Raw genomic sequence first — 16,769 nt, 5'->3', positions numbered from 1 at the left:
ACATCTTGTGTAGAATGAGCTCAAACTCCTTATTTTCTATCACACTGAAATCTATTACCTCAGTGTTTTAGTTCTAAGTGGCATGATTTGAGATCAAGCTGAACAGAGTATTGGGAAAACTGCTCTCCTTCACCATCTGCTTAGTTGCAAGTGAAAGGCAAGTGAAAGCATGCTCTTATGCCTGTGTAGGAGGATGAAGTGTGACAGGGACTGAATCACCCAGGAACTTATGATCACCAGCTGCAAAGATGAAGACGTGCCCAAGTACCTTTTGCAGCCCTGCATTTCAGCCTGCAGTCAAATGGGACTTAATACTGGTCTCTGGAAAAAAAAAAAAAGTAAAATATTTTCGGGGGATGTATTCCTAAAAGCACTTGTTAATTCATTAAGTGTCTTGGACAACAAGACAGTAACCTGTTGTCACCAGGGTATAATCAGGCAGAGTCTGGATGATGCAGTCACTTTGCTATGTGTTGCTGATTTGAACTGTCATTTCTTGGTTGGGCTGCAGGGTTATGTTAGAGCTTTCTGTTGAGTTAAATTATTTGGGATAGAGGTGGGGAGGGAAAACTCATCTTCCACACACCTTGTTCAGACAATGTAAACTAATGCTGTTAGGTATTAGTTGCCCAAAACTTGTTCAGTACAAACTTTGATAATAACAAACTTTGATAATATAAACTTTGATTTCACTGCATGCTGGCCTCCTGCAGCAGGATGCTTGGGGTAATAAGAGCAAAGATGCACTTGATTACATCTCATCCCCTCATGTAGACTCTGCTCCCTGAGACTGTTCAGAGCCCTGCAGCATGAGGAACATCTGTAAAACACCACTCCAGGGAAACCAGGCAGTGCTGAATTTCCTTACTGCTGCTAAGCCACTCTGGCTTGGCAGCATTTTTATCCAGGACCTGAAGATGGATGGTCAGCAGTGCCAGGATTTTGCTGTCAGACTGAATCAGAATGGTCCTGATAGTAACTCAAAAAAAAAAGTCTTGCTGGAATCATATTTGGGTATGTCAAGACCTTTATCTTCCCTAGCATAGCTAGGAATGGTCTTCTGCTCTGGGCCGTAGTGAGGTTTCAGTGTCATCTAGAAGAATCACAAGATTGGCTATTGCTTCTTTTTTTTTTCCCGTGGGGGTCCCACTGGAGAAATTTTTTGCAGAGAAAATACTAACTTTTTTAGTAGCATCATTAACTTAGAAAATTCTTTCTTGCAGAATACTAATCCTCCTTTTGTAAAGTATAGCTGCACAATAAATGCATCCCACTAGTCCATACCCACTTCAATGAGGAAAAAACACATGCTTAGTGTAACACAGCAGCTTAGTTTATTTGGAAATACGTTTAACTTTGCTGAAGAGATTCAGTAGGCCTAGGGGAAGGTGCAAGAGCCATTTGCTGGTAGAATTGGTCATCAGTACAAAGAGCACTGCTTACTACTGAAAAGTGTCAAATCCACCTCAAACTTTCTTCTGTCTCTGCTGCCTTGCCTTTTTTGGCTGGTTTGAACAGCCTCCACTTCCTCCAGAAGAGATTTCAGGTGCCTCAGTCAACCACCCTCCCTCTTTGCAGACAGTAACAGACAGCTGAGACTTGGCTCTGAAATGATGGCCAGAGGGTCAGCGTAGCCCCTGAACATCCTTGTCGGAGATTTTCTGCTGATTTAAAATATGAGGGGGTGCATACTGTACTGTATTCATAGGGTCACGGAAGCTACAGAGACCGTCCTTACAAACCCTGTTTCAGTCTGAATTTTCTTTTTAACCCAAGGACTGAGATGTTCACGCACTAATTAACACAGTTCAAAATACAGTTTAATTTGTTTAGTTACAGCTGTTGAAGTAAACCATTAGGACTTTGTGTTCTGGGTGGACAATGCTGTAAGCTAGTGTTGACTGCAGTTGACAATCAGACCTCAGTCTTTAAAAAAACAAAAAACAAACACTTTATTGCTAAGCAGCATCACTAACTCCACTTCCAAAGGAACCACTAAGTGCACTGCAGACAAGTAAAACAGAACTAAGGCATTTGCTAATTAAAAACAAAATAAACGCACATAAGAAAACCTTTCAGCCAAGCTTCTGGAAATAAAGTTCACTCTCATTAATACTGCTGTAGATCAAGTCCCTCTGGGGCACTGGCTAGCAATGCTAACTGCCTATGAATATTCCTTCTATATTTGCTGTGCTTCCTCTTCATTGTAACTAGAGGGGAGCTCTGTAGCCTAGTCATGAGTCCTGAATCCTAGAGAAGTTTGGCTTAATTTTCAATTACAAACCTCCATTCCACTGATCTTATTTTCCTTCCCAAGGGACTGTAGGCAGCTGTGGCACACAAGAATTAGCCCAGACATCAGCACATTTTAACACTATAATGTGCCTAAGTCACCTCTGCTCTTCCAACAACTACCTGAGTAAGTCCTTCAGGCTCCTTCACTTACTGGCATTTGCAGTGTTTGGTTGTTACAGCTGACCCTCCGAAGGGCTTTAAGCTGGCTGTTTCGCTACAGGTTGCTTTTCTAACTTCCCTTTGCGTTTTGTGAATGATACCAAACACCAGTACCTTAAAGACATCAGGAATTATCAGTATCTTATTCAGGCACCAGCAAATTCAAGAGGCTGTTGAATTCTCCAGAAGTCAGTGGGCATTCCTTTCCCTCCTGTGTATTTTCTCTTAAAGGCTAGGCAGTCCCCCCTCACAATTCTCCTAATGTATGCAGGTGCTATACAGAGTCAACCCATACCAGAGTAGATGTTAACAACTACAGAGCTTAATATGATGTATATCCATAAGGATGTCTAACTATATATGACTATTCAGCCTCGGATATGTTTTCTTCTGCATCTTTGTCCAAAGTATTTCAGGTGCTTCATGTCTTAGTGGAAACCTTTGTATTTTTTTCCTCCTTGATCCTTAAACCTTAAGGAAATTGTGGTGACAAATCACTTGTCTCATGTGAGTCTGCACTACTGAAACATGATTCTGGAAATGCAAATGTTTTTTCATTAAATGAGTCCAATGCTAGGGATGTGTTTATTTGTACAAGAATAGTCCGATTACTTTACAGTGTCTATATCCTTGAACCTTAGTAAGGTACTTTCTAAGAATATCAGTGCCTGTCCTTTTTGGGTAGCTCTGCTGATAATGCTAATCTCCTTTCCTGTCACTGTGGTTCCTTTGTATACAAGTGCACATTTCACTTAGCTGGCTTTGCAAAATGGAAGTTCCTCTTCAAAACCTTTTTATTTTAGGAATGTTTTGCTATTTGTTTGTTACTTCTAAGCCTGAGATTGTTTTCACTTTTCACATTAGATCATGTACATTTATTTACTATTTATACCTATCACAATACATTTATATGGAATACTGTCACACATACCAGCTACTGACAGCTAATGTAAAGATATTAGATTCCACAAAATTTAATCTGCATAGAGACCAGAAATGCATTAAATGGTGAAACGCAGGTAAGTCTGATTTCCTTTAATTTTAAACCCATTTTGTGTAGAGTGTGGTACACCTGCCACAGATACCTACTTCTCTATTTGTCTTGTGGTCAGTTTTGTCTTGGGTAGCTCATGTCTTCCAATGCTCAATAGCTTACATTTCTCATGGTCATTAGAGATGTGGTTACAGTTGTTTTTTAAGCACTATTAGTTAAATTTTGTTTGTGTCCATGTCTTTAACTCTTCCTCCCAGTAACCTACAACTGGTAGGTGAACTCATAGTGCATGTAACTTTTAATAGTGAACAAAACTGGAGCGATTACCCCTCTGACTCCGTGTGAGGTGGAGATCTGTGAGATAAATAGATAGAGCTTTGGACTAATCATTCATTTGCAGATTACTGTATCTGTGCCTGCTAGAACTTTACCAGATATTTATTTTCCTTGGTGCAAGCAATGTTAGACTTGAGTAATTCAGAAATCATATGGTATGTAAAACCTGTATCTACTTGTAGTGTCCTTGTCACTGATAGTGTTTTGGAAGTGAAGTGAAACTCAACAGCAAAGTATTTAAACATCCACTAGCTTGATAAGTATTTTTATGCAACATCAGTTATCCTAGAATGCTTCAGCTATCAGTTGCACTACATAGAGCATTTGTATTTGTGGCTTTCATTTTGAAAAGTAGCCAAAATAGAATATTCCAGCAAATGTTTGAGTGCTGTTTGTCAGGGGGAAGTGTACAAAAAATTCTTGAAGTGATGACCTATAAAATTGCTTTTTTTAACACATTACTTGATGAAATATATCCTCTTTCACTTTTATCACTGGATATTTTGTTACTCTATTACAGATCTTTTCTGGTCACTGGACAGCCACTATATGGATTTCTTTTGTTTTTTTTAGCATGCGTGTTGAGTGATCCATGCAACAGTGAAGAACCTGCCATTGTACATTCTATGTATTACTGTTGTACCACAGTTGCTCTTAATTCAGTTTAGCAGGATGCTGTTAATCCCTTCACCCTACAGTTTCTTTCAATGAAAACACTTGAAAAGACGACAAACATGGTAGAGAGCCCAGAGCTACATGATGCTGCACTGTGTTGCTCCACAGCAATCTTTAATAATAGCCAATCCTGCCTTAGCAATGGTGGGCTTGCTTGGAGGAGGTTCTGCCTTCTTTTCTGCTGGGCTGCCTGCAGTGTTCAAAAAAAGGATACCATTAAAACTAAGAGTTGGTCAAGCTATTTCTTTGTACTTCTGGATTAAAGGACATAAACCCCTCCTCCCCCTGCCCCCTCCCTGAACCTTTTTATTTCAATTATACATATATCAGTTTGGTAGAAAACCAAGCTGCTCTGTGGATTCAAACTGCTCAAGATGACTTATCCCTTCAGGGTTTAAGGAATCCAGACATTTAAGGGTAAGCTTGTTCAATTCAGGTGCCCCTCTTCACAGCCACAGGGTCAGTATAACAGATCCCTCTGCAGAAGTCACTTACTGTGTTGAAACCCACCAACTACAGAACTGAAGAACAAGAATATTGCTAAAGCTTATTCTCTCAGACGTGGATGTCCAAATCGGGACAACAATAGAAGGCAGATTTATATATTTAAAACAAAAAGCAATTTTGAAGCAGCCAAAGGTGATTTGGATTCAGTGTTAAGGGGTAATTGGGCACATAAATTCTAAGTGTCTGTAGCTTAGTGGCTTCTTTGGCAGTGGTTGGCCCAGCTTGGCCTTTGAAAATGCCCTTCTTTCATCCACTTCTCTGGAGTTTTTCCTGTTGCTGTTGTTTTCTTAATATTTGGAAACTCACTGGTAGGAGACTGTGTTGCTTTGTCTAAGGGTTTTAACTTGGTCCGTAGGAATCAGCCATCTCTTGTCTTCCTCTTTTTCTCTGGCGGGAGGAGGAAAAGAATCTGTTACAGAAATAACGTTTTCTCTGCAAATGGGACAGTAAAAGATACTGATTTAACACTTCAGTGAAAAAGATTTTGTCAAGAGCTTTAAAGAAAAGCATCAGGCTTTACTGCACACGTGAATACATTAGTGTCAATTTATACCTGCATAGTGCACAGCTATACATTTTCAGTAGCCTACGATTAGGCTTCTGTATTGTCTGGCTGCTGATGAAGTTGTTGCAATTTGCATACTGAACTAGCAATTGAGAGCTCTGGATTACATTAGTAGCTCAGGCTTTGTCAGCTGCTGCCTTTGGCCAGCCTCTCTGATCAAGTGCTAGACTCTGGCAAACACTCTTCTCTCCTGTCCTTTGCCTGTTTAGAATTTAAACATGTTGGAACACATACTGTCATTTAGGATAAATGGTTTGATGGAGCCTTGAAACATTACTGTTGAAAAAAGATGGAAAGTAATAGACAAAACCCTATTTCCACAGTGTTGGAATCAGTGCAACTCTGGAAATCAGCTGTCTAGGAAACCACAGGTTTCTCATTATGCAACTCTGAGATAAATATTGGAGATTCTGAACTTATATGTTAGGTTAGGTAGACCTGTAGCAAATTGCATTCTCATCTTTCCAGACAACGGCACAGAAAGAATAGTGATAATAAATGACTAAAGTATTCATTTTTATTTAAAAAAAATAACAGATTGTATATGTCTACCAATATGCCGTTGCAGAATTCTATTTCACATCTACTACTTGTGCCAAGAAGATTCTCTGGCAGCAGCAGAAATCCTTCCTTTGTAATAGTAAATGCCCAGTCACCCTCTGGGAAAGAGAGACCAACTCCTTCTGCCATCATTAGAGATGACTGAGCTATTTATGGGATAAAGAGCAAAAGAAGTGCAGTAATCTAGTTTTATTTGTTTCTGTGGAACCAGGTAGAGGCTTGTAACTTGTCTTTAAAGGACCAATTCTCTCCCATTAATGTAAATGTTGGCAGTCGTTCCAGCGTAGAATTAAGACTCGTGAAATGTTGGGCATAAATTTGGTTGCTTTTAGTTTCTTACCGTAATCTCTCTACCTCTGCATCATCTACAAGAAAATCTCTTTTTTGTACCAGTCTATGGATCTTCTGAATCAGTAATCTTCTCTTTGTTTCTCCATCTTTGTTTTTCTTTTCTGGTCAAAAACAGGAGGGGAAAAAAAAAAAAAAGACTTCAGATTCCAGGGAGCTGGACAGGAGAAACTGCAGATGTCTAAGAATGATTTGCTGATGGAAGTCAGTGGTTCTGCAGACCTGAGTCACCAAATTCCAAAAATTCTGGCTGCTTAATCTTTTCTCTCTCTACTTGTTTTTCTGCTGTCTAATTCAGTTAATGGTCCTGTAGATTTTCTGAGGGGTCATCAAGACTATTTTTTAATATTAAATTACTCTGCAAGACCTTTGCTTTTCTAACTTTTTAAAAGCATTTTGGTATTTAAAAAAGTTCAATCATTAAATCCACAGTACAAAATCGCCTTGACTACAGAAAGTGAGACCATGCCAAAAGAAACAATTTCTTTTCTATTTTATAACAGCTCTGGCTGTTGGCTACAAGAGTTTTTCAAGCCTGTTAAGGCAGATGAGCTGCAAATCCGAAGTAATAGCGTCAATTAATTGTATAATGTGGAAAAATAAAGGTGTTTTTGTGCTTCAAAAGTCTGAGTAATTAATATGTCCTTGTTAATTAGACAGTCTGTAGTGACTAGGTTGTCTGTAAAGAATGATTTTTGTGACACGAAAGATGGGACTGTCACAAGCTAAAATCATCATAAATGCTAGGGATTACACAGCTGTAGTTCAAGGTTATAAAGCCACGTGTAGTTAAGACATACATCTTCAAACCTAGTAAGCAGGGCAGAGATGAGAAAGCCAGAGGCAAATCTCAGCCCACGTTTCCTCAGTAAGTTTAAAATTTTGATTAGTCGAGAAGACACTTGCATAAATCCAGGATTTTGGTTTTGAGGATTAGAACTGCGTTTAGAGAACCATAAAATTAATATCAGAATTTTGAGAAGGGCAAGCTCCCTACAGTCTGGTGCATCTGAGCAGCATTTGTTGTGTCTGATGGTTGAACTTATAAGTTCAATAATTTGAAACAGCTAAATAAATCAGATATTTGAAAATGATTGTTATTACAGATTAATTCTGGATCATGGGTTCGTACTTCCTACTGGGAATTTCTGCAGTAAATCCGCTCTTTAGTAATTGAGACAAAAGCACCTTAAATGTAATATTGGAGACATTAGAATTCTGTAAGTCTCCGTCTAGAAGGCGTATTCCTTGAGAATTTCAGATTATGGTCTGCTAGTTGCAGAGTAAATGATGCATAATATATCATCAAGCTGCTTTGCTTTGTCAGAAGTATTTTCTGTGTTTTATAAACCATAGCAGGAACGTGGTTATTGACTTCTACGAAGATATTAAGACTTCTGCATTTAACCTATGGAAAGAGTTCATGGGTTGTGAGTAATGCTGAATCTGCAGCGGGGAATACTTCAAAACACTTAGCTTTGCTTGCCCTCTTAAGCTTATGGAACATGGGATCTTCTCTGCCTGCTACTGATAGCAGGAGCTAACTTCTGCTTTTTTTTATCCTCTTCCTGGATCTCCCATCCCATTCTTCAGGAAACTGACTGCCAAATGATAAATGTATGCACGTTAAATTGTGGCATAGTACTGTAGATGCTGTGTTCTAAAAGCCTGATCCATGATGACTGCAATCCACTGAAACCAAAGAGTAGGGATCTGTTCATCAGCTGGAGAATTCTGATCTGGATGTTATGAATTAACCCATTTCTGTGTTTTTCTATGTTAGGCACGTACTAGTAACCACTTAGTTCTGTGTGAATGCCAGCAATGCCTTTGTTAAGGTAAAAGTAGTCTTACTGTGTCTGCCAAAAGGTGGTTGCTGCTGGAACTGCGCATACTTAAATTCTTTGCTGAGATTTGCAAAGCGCTAAGGAGAAACTGCTGTCTGATCTCTGCCTTAAGAATTGGACTGAAATAATTTGAAAAGGTTGTAAAACACAACCATACTGATTAACCCTAGCTGTGAGACAAACTGTAAACTTCTCTATTTCATGAGTGACATGCTCTCATCCTTTCTGGGGAGAAAGGTTTTTAAAGTTGCACAACAAAATAGGGGAGGAAAAAATAAGGATAACCAAAGGAGCATCAAAACTGTCGTTAGCAGCTGGGCTTTAGCAACTTATTTGTGAAAGCGTCTAAAGCCAGATAATAACATGTAATGTAGAATAGCCTACTGAGTTACTGAGTGTTTGCAGGATCTGTTTCTAATTTTTCTTGAATGGAGCAGGGCTGTTTGAATGATCTAAAACGCAAAGCTGTAGTAAAGCAAATTCCTCATTGATTTCAGCTGGAGTTTGGATTTAGATTGCAAACCTGCACACAACGTCTATCCTCAGAGCAGTGGATTTGTAGCAATTAAAGGCAAATGCAAAGCACACCTTTTATCTCTGCTTTTGTGGAAGGCTTTCTTCTGAAAGGTAGCTGTACTGAGCTGTGACAATGAATTGGTGTATCTAGGAAAAAACAATCTCATTCACCATGATGGTTTTAAATCCTTCTCCATTCTCTCCTTTTATCTCAGTATCTCAACATTCTGTCTTTCTCTACTTGACACCTCTCTGTGCCAGTTGGCTCCCTTGATATTCCCAAGGGGTGTAAGAGGGAGGAATATGCACCTTGTCTGAGTGATAGTTGCAGGTTTGCTGTCAAGGGAGCAGTGGAGTATAGCATGAAAAGAAATTCAGAGAGTGGGAGATTAAAGAGGGGAAGGAAGTAGAATGGGAATAAAAATAAGGACTGGAGGGAATATATGAAGACAGGAGACATGAAACTCAACCTTGGGGGGAGGTTTCTGATTGTGTTAGTAGCAGAGGTATGCTTCTGACGCAGCCCCACCCCTGCATCACCCAAGCATTATCCTAAAACTGAGCTGGAACAGCCCTTACCTGGGATTGCTACTAAACTCTGCAGCTCTTTCTTAAGATTCATAATGTCTTTGCACAGCTGGATGTCATCCATCCTGCAGAAACAGAAAAGGCATGGTCAGAGGCATGCAAACTCTATCCTGCATTGATGGAATCACAGATCTCATCTGAGTATGTGGTGCTGTCCCTTGCCTGGGACCTATGCATCAGCTTGAAATGCAGGGTTTTAACCTTGGGCTTCTGATGCTATTCATTCACCAGTCCCTAACAGTTGGCAAAAGCTGTACCATTCTGTATATACTTAATAGTTGTAGAAAAGACAGGTATGCCATACTGCCCATACTGCAGCAACAGCTTTCACTGGGAAAAGAGCAATGGTGAGAATACCAGGGAGCCCAGGAAGGGTGGCAGAAGCTGATCCATTATTTGGCACAGCCAAGACAAGTTTACCTTGCACTACCAACTTCCTTTGTGACCTTACTAATGATTTAGGCTTGACACAAATCTGGAAGCTGTCATTAATTGGCATGTAACTATTCCAAGATCTTGTGCCTTGGGTGAATGTCTTCCAGGCTGCTGTAAGTATTTCAAACCTTTGGTGGGTGCAGAAAACCCATTAATGCTAAGACACGGAAGATAATTAAATAAATCTGTAACATTAGCAGAAACTGATGCACACCTTCAATTCTTATTGAACTGCTACCTGTCCTGGGAGCTGCAGTACTCAAATATCCCCTGTAAATTTGCAAATTTCAGTGTTAGCTTTCTGGCAAATGTATTCTAGTGCCTCTGTCATACTGACAGCACAGCTCAGGTGTTGGCTCTGAAGGCTGCATCACAGGCTTCCATTTTGAAACCACCCCATAAAGAGCACAAAACCCAGCCCAATTGATTAATTTTACGTTCTTCAACTCAGCTGTCACCAATGCTGTCCTTGTCCATGGATCTGTTAGTCCTTGTTGCGTAATCCTGTGCCTGAATTGGTTGTTTAAGCACCCAAAGGTAACTAGTGCTGTCAAAGCCTGGGTTGTCACAGTGATGTTCAGGATAGGAAACCCGAGAGATTAAGCATGTGGTGTGAGGGTGAGCAAGCGTACAAAGGATAATGCAGTCAAATTACAGAATTAAGTGAAGAGTGGAAAAAGTAGGTGTTTCTGGCACAAATAAGACTTTAATCACAATCCAAGAGCTTTTATTCTCCCTGCCGCCTCTGCATGCAACGCGGGTCTTGCAGGGAGCTGTCCCTCAGCTGCCTTGCTCATGGTTACTAAAGCATATTGATCCTTTCATTATTTGCTGTTTTGGTTAACTCCATCTGCCTGTTCTACATCTTTGTGCTATGACAGCCATTCCTGCTACTTTTTACTTCTTTCTTCCCCAAATGTGATAGTGAAATACCTCTCATAATATTCTTCACTGTTAACCTCTTCTCCTTGTTTAGGAACTACTGTCACCCCAGCGGAGGGACTGCTCTCCTGCTGTACATCTGGCTTTCGAGGGGATGGTCAGCAGGCCAGCCTCAAGGCTCCCCCAGGCTGGCTGCTGTCTGTTCAGCATACCTGGCAGGCAGAGACCTTCACACGGTGACTTTTCTGACTTGGCCTCCCCATGTTATTTACGCTGATCACAAGCAAAGCTCTTTTTACTCTTGAGACCCATCCTGTTAAATGGTACTAAGTACTTTTATCAATTAACAATCTTAAGCACCATTCCGCAGGAAAATCGATATTCAAATGTGCTGGGATGTGAGCAAGCTCCAAAGCTCTTTATCCATTCAACGTTCATGCAGTTTGGGTGTTATCTTAATATAAGGATATGTTAATATTTTTGAGGAAATCACCATGGTTAACAGAAAGAAGACAGTTTCTTCGCAGAACTGTTCACTATTGTAATACTGTATTCAAATGGTATCTAGGGGGCAGACCCTCAACTAGTGAAGAGAGCAGTGAGTTTCTACAACAGGAGATCTCCATGAGGTATGAAGAGAGGGCATTCTTTCTTCTGTGTGAGGTAGATTGGGCTTCATCTTGGGCCATCTGAAAGATACTAAATAACATACTTCACTTTTAAATTTTCAGGAATTTAAATTATCATTGGCAGTATGTTCCAAGTGAGCAAGATCACCTATATCTGCTAATCCCTACAGCCTCTATGCTCAATATTACACTGGGGGGAAGGTACTGTGCTTTTTCCCCAGCTACAGGTGCAATTGCCCCTATTGTTTTTATTTTTTTTACCTGACTGCAGAGCATATAGCTTGCACTCTCCATATCTATTCTTTACATTCTTTTTCCTGACACCCAAACTTTGTTCCTGCTTCTAACCCCCAGGAGAGAAGTGAAGATGTGGCCAAGCACTTAAAGGCTCTAACAGCTCTGTGACAATCTGAATTCCAAAAATCATGCACCAGGTGCCCACTCTAGAGTCTGTGCTCTGCAGGCCAGTGTGTTACGATGATGAACAAAGATTAAACTGGCCATCTGTACCAATCCCTTAGGCACATGGAACATCTTTCCTCCCATCTGTGTCAAACAGCCTTTGCTTCTCATCCAATCCACGGTGCTGACTGGGGCAGGGGTGAAGATACGGTTAAATGAGTAAAGGAGGGCTCTGGATATATTCATAGAAACCATGTGAAAGGTTCATCCATCTGACTTAGTGAAAGCAGGAGGTATAGTTGCTTATAACTATAAAAAAAAATAAATCACCTATCTGCTAGCAATTAATACTGAACACAGGGCAACATTGCGTCCTGGGCAAGGGTCACCTCATTGCTCTCAAGGAAAGAGGAAAAAGAAGAAGAACTGGAAAGAAAGCCCTTGGAAGGCCATTTAATCTAAAGCGTTACAATGACCTCCCTCTCTTTCGCTCCCATGTTCTCTGGTCCTTGGATTTGAGCAGTTACAGAAAGCTTAAGAGAAGTTACTGCTTCTTCTGGGGGGGAAAAAAAAGGCAAATTCCAGTGGATTTTTTCATTTGAAAAATGGATATCATCAAGACTGACTGTCTGATGAGAAATCTGTCAGATTGTAGGAGGGAAAGCAACACAGACTATTGTCCAGCTTATTTAAGAGCACTGTTATGCTCCCTGTGCAACCTGCACACAATCTTGTTGTTCTGGTGCTGGATGCAATAGGATCCCTATAGATACAGCATGGCGTAGGGTACTGAAATAATATCCTCCAGGCCCTGTTTAAGCAATCTGCAAAGCTGCTCAAGACATATGCATAAAATTTGCAATATAAACCACAACACCTGCTGAACTCTCAGTCCTTGGAATAGACAACACATCCTTTCCAGTCCCTGCAAAACCGTTTCTGATGTTGTAGAAAAAACATCAGTAAACCAAACAGCAGTTATAATATGTCAGTTCCCCCCAAAGCTAAGCTTATTAGTCTGCCCAGCAATCCGAAACAACATGAGTTATGAGGATGATAAAACGTTTCTCTTATAAGAGCCCAAATCCATTCCTGGAGTCATTGCAATAGTATTGGAGTAGGGCTGAATTCTCGTGTGGTTTCCATGTATTCCTGATACAACATCTGATTTTCTCCTTTTCTGATTCTTGATGGCTTACTGCAAGGAACCTTCTGTATGCTGGGTGATATCACAGAAGCACGCATTATTCTTTTTTCCTCTCGTTTTTTCTAGCTGTATTATCAAAACTTAAAAGCAGACTCTCTGTTTGCCCAAAAAAAGATAAAATACTCATAACGAATAAACAGCGCGAGCAAAGAGTCTCTAAACATGTCACAAAATGACAGGAGAATAAGTGGGTCGGAAGAGCCTGCAATAATCGGGCACGGTGACTCAGCCCTGATGCATGTTTCTTTGGTTCAGTTTACCAGGCGCAGAGTGCTCCAAGCGCTGTCATTGCCGCGGGAGCCCCAGGTGAGGTGACAGCGTGAGTCACCTCTGCTGGGCACCATCTGGGCTGTGAGGGAGCAGGGTAAGGAAATAGAAAGAGGAGACCTCCCGTTCAGCTGCGACCTGGCAGGTCTCAAAGGCTGGGGAAGATAACAGCAGGTAGGAGAGATTAAAAAAGAAACGTCTGTACTGGATGTGGAAGGAGCGTTTTGTTTGTTTTGTTTCAATAGAAATTATTCCAGGACAGCTAAATTATTCTTTTTTTTTCCAGCTGGGGAAGAAAACCTGACTCCCGAGTATAAAAACTCATGGTACCATCTACAGCTATGCTTTCTTCAAGAAGAAAAGCAAAAATGATAGTAAAAAGCAATAGGAAAACCACTGAATGCTCACCATAATGGTCATCCAGAAAGAAAAAGAGGTGGCCAACCAGTCCGTCAAATGCTAAAATTTGTAAGAGCTATTAATAACAGCTGCAAAATCATCAAATATTTTTCCATTGATTTTAGGAGAAGCAGAGCAGTTCAGCTTGTCTAGAGAGCTGCTACCTTTGCTGAATGACTTTTGAAGATAGAAAAAGATCTGTGCTCCCTCTGGCATGGCTTGGGGAGTAGAGGGTGCGATTATGTTTTCTGTTATTGCATTAAAGTGCTTGAAGATAAAAAAAAAAAGAATGTAGAGTGGATTTTGTTGATTTCTTTCCTTCTCTTTCAAGAGGGTTTGCAGGCACTTAGGTTATTTTTAGTTCTGTTTTAATGTATCCCCATCCCAGAAGGAAAATGCTTATAATTGTTAGAGTTCTTGAAGACTTTGATAGCGCACGCCTAAGAGATGGCCCAAGAATCAGCTGTCATGCCAAATCACAAGTTGACATGAGTACATGTATCTGGAGAAGGTCTTCTTATAGGGATGTGACTGTTATCTCCTTGGTGGTGTCACCAGTGAACGCGCTGAACACCAGCCAAGCACAGCCAGAAGTGATGGAGGAATCTGGCTGACTGAAGTAAAGAGCTGTGCAGAAATAGAAGAGATTTGCTACAGACAGAGATAGCAAAGTGTAGTCAAGCTGCAGATTTGTTAAAGTGAGGACTGAGGTGTCAGGGAGGATGCCTTCGGAGACTACAGGTATTTAAGGCCTTCATGAAGCTGTGGGGAAACAGAAAAGGTGAAAGTATTCTGGCAATAGATGGAAGCAAGAAGTTTAAGTATGTCCCTCTTCTATGTTTGACTTCATTTTGTCCCTGTCAACTTATCTTAGTTTCTTAAAGCTCCTAATTATAAAGCTGTGAAATCACAGGCGACATTTAATGAATATAGCACACGTTTTCTGAGTCATTATGGTACGTGTTTATCACCTTGTTATTTAGCTCAGCACCTGGTGCTGCTCACACTGGAAGACACAGAGCTGGCAATTAAGATAACAGATTGCTGACCAGCCTGTTTGGCAGGACAGCCTGCATATCAAAATCCTATGATTAACTATTAAAGTAAGTGAGTCTATCTTTTCTAGTTAAAAACACTCTCTAATGGATAGAAGCACTGGACTGCCATGTTGTAAAGTTACGTTGTAATTCAGCTGTCTTTTCATTCAACTGAAGATGGCAGGACTTGAAAATCCGAGTCCCTGGAGGTCACATTTAAGGCATATTTCAGAGAAATTCAGAACAGTGTCTAAAGAAGCTGTCTGTATTTCATTCTTACTGACATTGTTAAATTCTCTTGAGCTTGGCCATCTCCTCTGCCAGTTATGAAGTTTTACTGTCAGCTTCAATAGCAACAAGAGAATGAGCTTTCCTGGAAAGGCCGCACTGTGGAAGGAAATATTTCTCTCTGTGACAAAAATTGTCTTATCTAATTCATCTAAAAATATAAAATAGAGTCGTCGGATTTAAATTCAGAAGTATCTAAGCCCCATCACAGTAGCATACAGAAGATTGAACGTTAAAAGCACAGGGACAACTTTTATGTATGCAGTTCATTTAAACTGGTCTGGTAATTTTATTGTTATTAGGCAGTAGAAGTAGGAACCTCTAGTTTTGGCCATGTATCATTTTTAGCAGAATCGATAACTTTTCTTCTTACTTTGCCTCCATATTTGACCTTTTCTTATTTTTAAAACCAGAAGACCAACTATTTTGTACCAAAGCTGAGAAGAATATAAAAGTATCTGGTATAAAATTAAACACTGGCAGCCAGTCCATCTCAGGAGTTTCCAATTCACTGCTGAATCACAGCTGATCTGTACTCTCTATTTATAGCAGAAGACAAGTGAGAGAGATCACAGAGAGATCACACACCAAGAGTTGTATGTTATTACAGAGCATCTTCACTAAGAGGAAGATCAACTGTGCAAAAGGGTGGGCCACAATATTTTTGTGAGTACTGTATATGCATGGTATGTTAAGCATACATTATTTTATAACACTATCTATCAATGGAGATCACTCCATTCTCCAATCATACAAACCATACCACAGGTAGATGAGAACTGAGAAGTCAAACACAGTTTGCTATGAAGTTACATTTGGAAATACAGTGTTAAATTACTGACCTAAGAATGACTAATTCAAAAGATTAAAGATGGCCAGAGCTGTTTCCTCTTCTATTAACAGCAATTGGTGACAACCACAACATCTATTCAGTGTAGAAAATGTTATTTAAAGAAAAGTTTCTATTAATAATTGTTTTCCTAGCTGCCCAATAGAGATAGTAATGAGAATTCTTCCTTTTGCATTTTTTCCTAAGATGCAAATATCTTAACTAACAGGTACCAAGCCTACAATTCATTAAATACTTTGCTAATTATGTTTATCATTATACAACAATACAAAAATATATTATTTTCTGAGCATTTTAGCATAGTATTTTCACTGCCACACAGTTGAAATTGTAATGTCATATTTTCCTCTGCAATTGATTGCGATCAAACCGGGCAAAGGAGATGGGTCTGCAGAGAGATCAATGTGAACAAAGGGATTTTTCTTGCCTCTCTGAGAGCTAACTTGTATTTACATTCCATCTTAAAGTGCACAATCTGGAACTTTGCAATTCTGTCCTGAAGGTGTGCTTCTGAGGCTTCCAGGCTCCCATCTGTAGAGCTGGGGACTCTCATTAGAGTTGAACTTTTCAGGAGTTCCCAGTCCTACAGTGGACACAGTGACCTCCTTGGGGCTTCCAAGTCCATGGCAGTCCCCTAGAAATGCTGTCCCTAATCTCAGAAGCCTTAGGCTCTCGGTGTCTGGCAACTTCCATTACGGGCACCTGGTTGGGCCACTTCCCAGCTTACAGTTTCCTTGTTACTCCCTCAAAGAGGCTGGGTATTTACAGGTGAAACACCACTGCAATGTGCTTGGGATGGGAAAGGTGAATGGAAAATAGAGTCACAGCCATGAATTAACCCTATCTTGCAGAACAGCGTGTACCACACCAGGCTATGCCAATGGGACAGCCATATAAATGGTATCCCTCATAAAGCTGGGCTTGGTATTTTTCTTTATGGGATTAGCCCACAGCCTGACACGTATATTTGTTGAAAAATATG

General features: G+C 40.2%; 1 protein-coding gene and 1 long non-coding RNA gene across 2 annotated transcripts in view; one reads left to right on the top strand and one right to left on the bottom strand.

Moving 5' to 3' along the window:
- Positions 1 to 1,806: 1,806 nt before the first annotated feature.
- BMERB1 (bMERB domain containing 1) overlaps positions 1,807 to 16,769 on the bottom strand; it is a 50,214-nt gene continuing 35,251 nt past the window's right edge. The window contains 7 exon segments of the mRNA XM_040575237.1: positions 1,807 to 4,649; positions 5,273 to 5,325; positions 5,327 to 5,353; positions 6,433 to 6,508; positions 6,511 to 6,544; positions 9,052 to 9,053; positions 9,383 to 9,456. Coding sequence (XP_040431171.1) covers positions 4,537 to 4,649; positions 5,273 to 5,325; positions 5,327 to 5,353; positions 6,433 to 6,508; positions 6,511 to 6,544; positions 9,052 to 9,053; positions 9,383 to 9,456 — 379 coding nt within the window. The 3' untranslated portion in view covers positions 1,807 to 4,536.
- LOC121078749 lies at positions 12,825 to 13,878 on the top strand. The gene is made up of 2 exons (XR_005824718.1): positions 12,825 to 13,358; positions 13,500 to 13,878. It is a non-coding gene; the product is annotated as an uncharacterized LOC121078749 (long non-coding RNA).

The sequence above is a fragment of the Cygnus olor genome, chromosome 15 (genome assembly GCF_009769625.2).
Source record: "Cygnus olor isolate bCygOlo1 chromosome 15, bCygOlo1.pri.v2, whole genome shotgun sequence".
NCBI lineage: Eukaryota > Metazoa > Chordata > Aves > Anseriformes > Anatidae > Cygnus > Cygnus olor.
The sequence above is the reverse complement of the archived record's forward strand: the minus strand, read 5'-3'. Positions and strand labels throughout refer to the sequence as shown.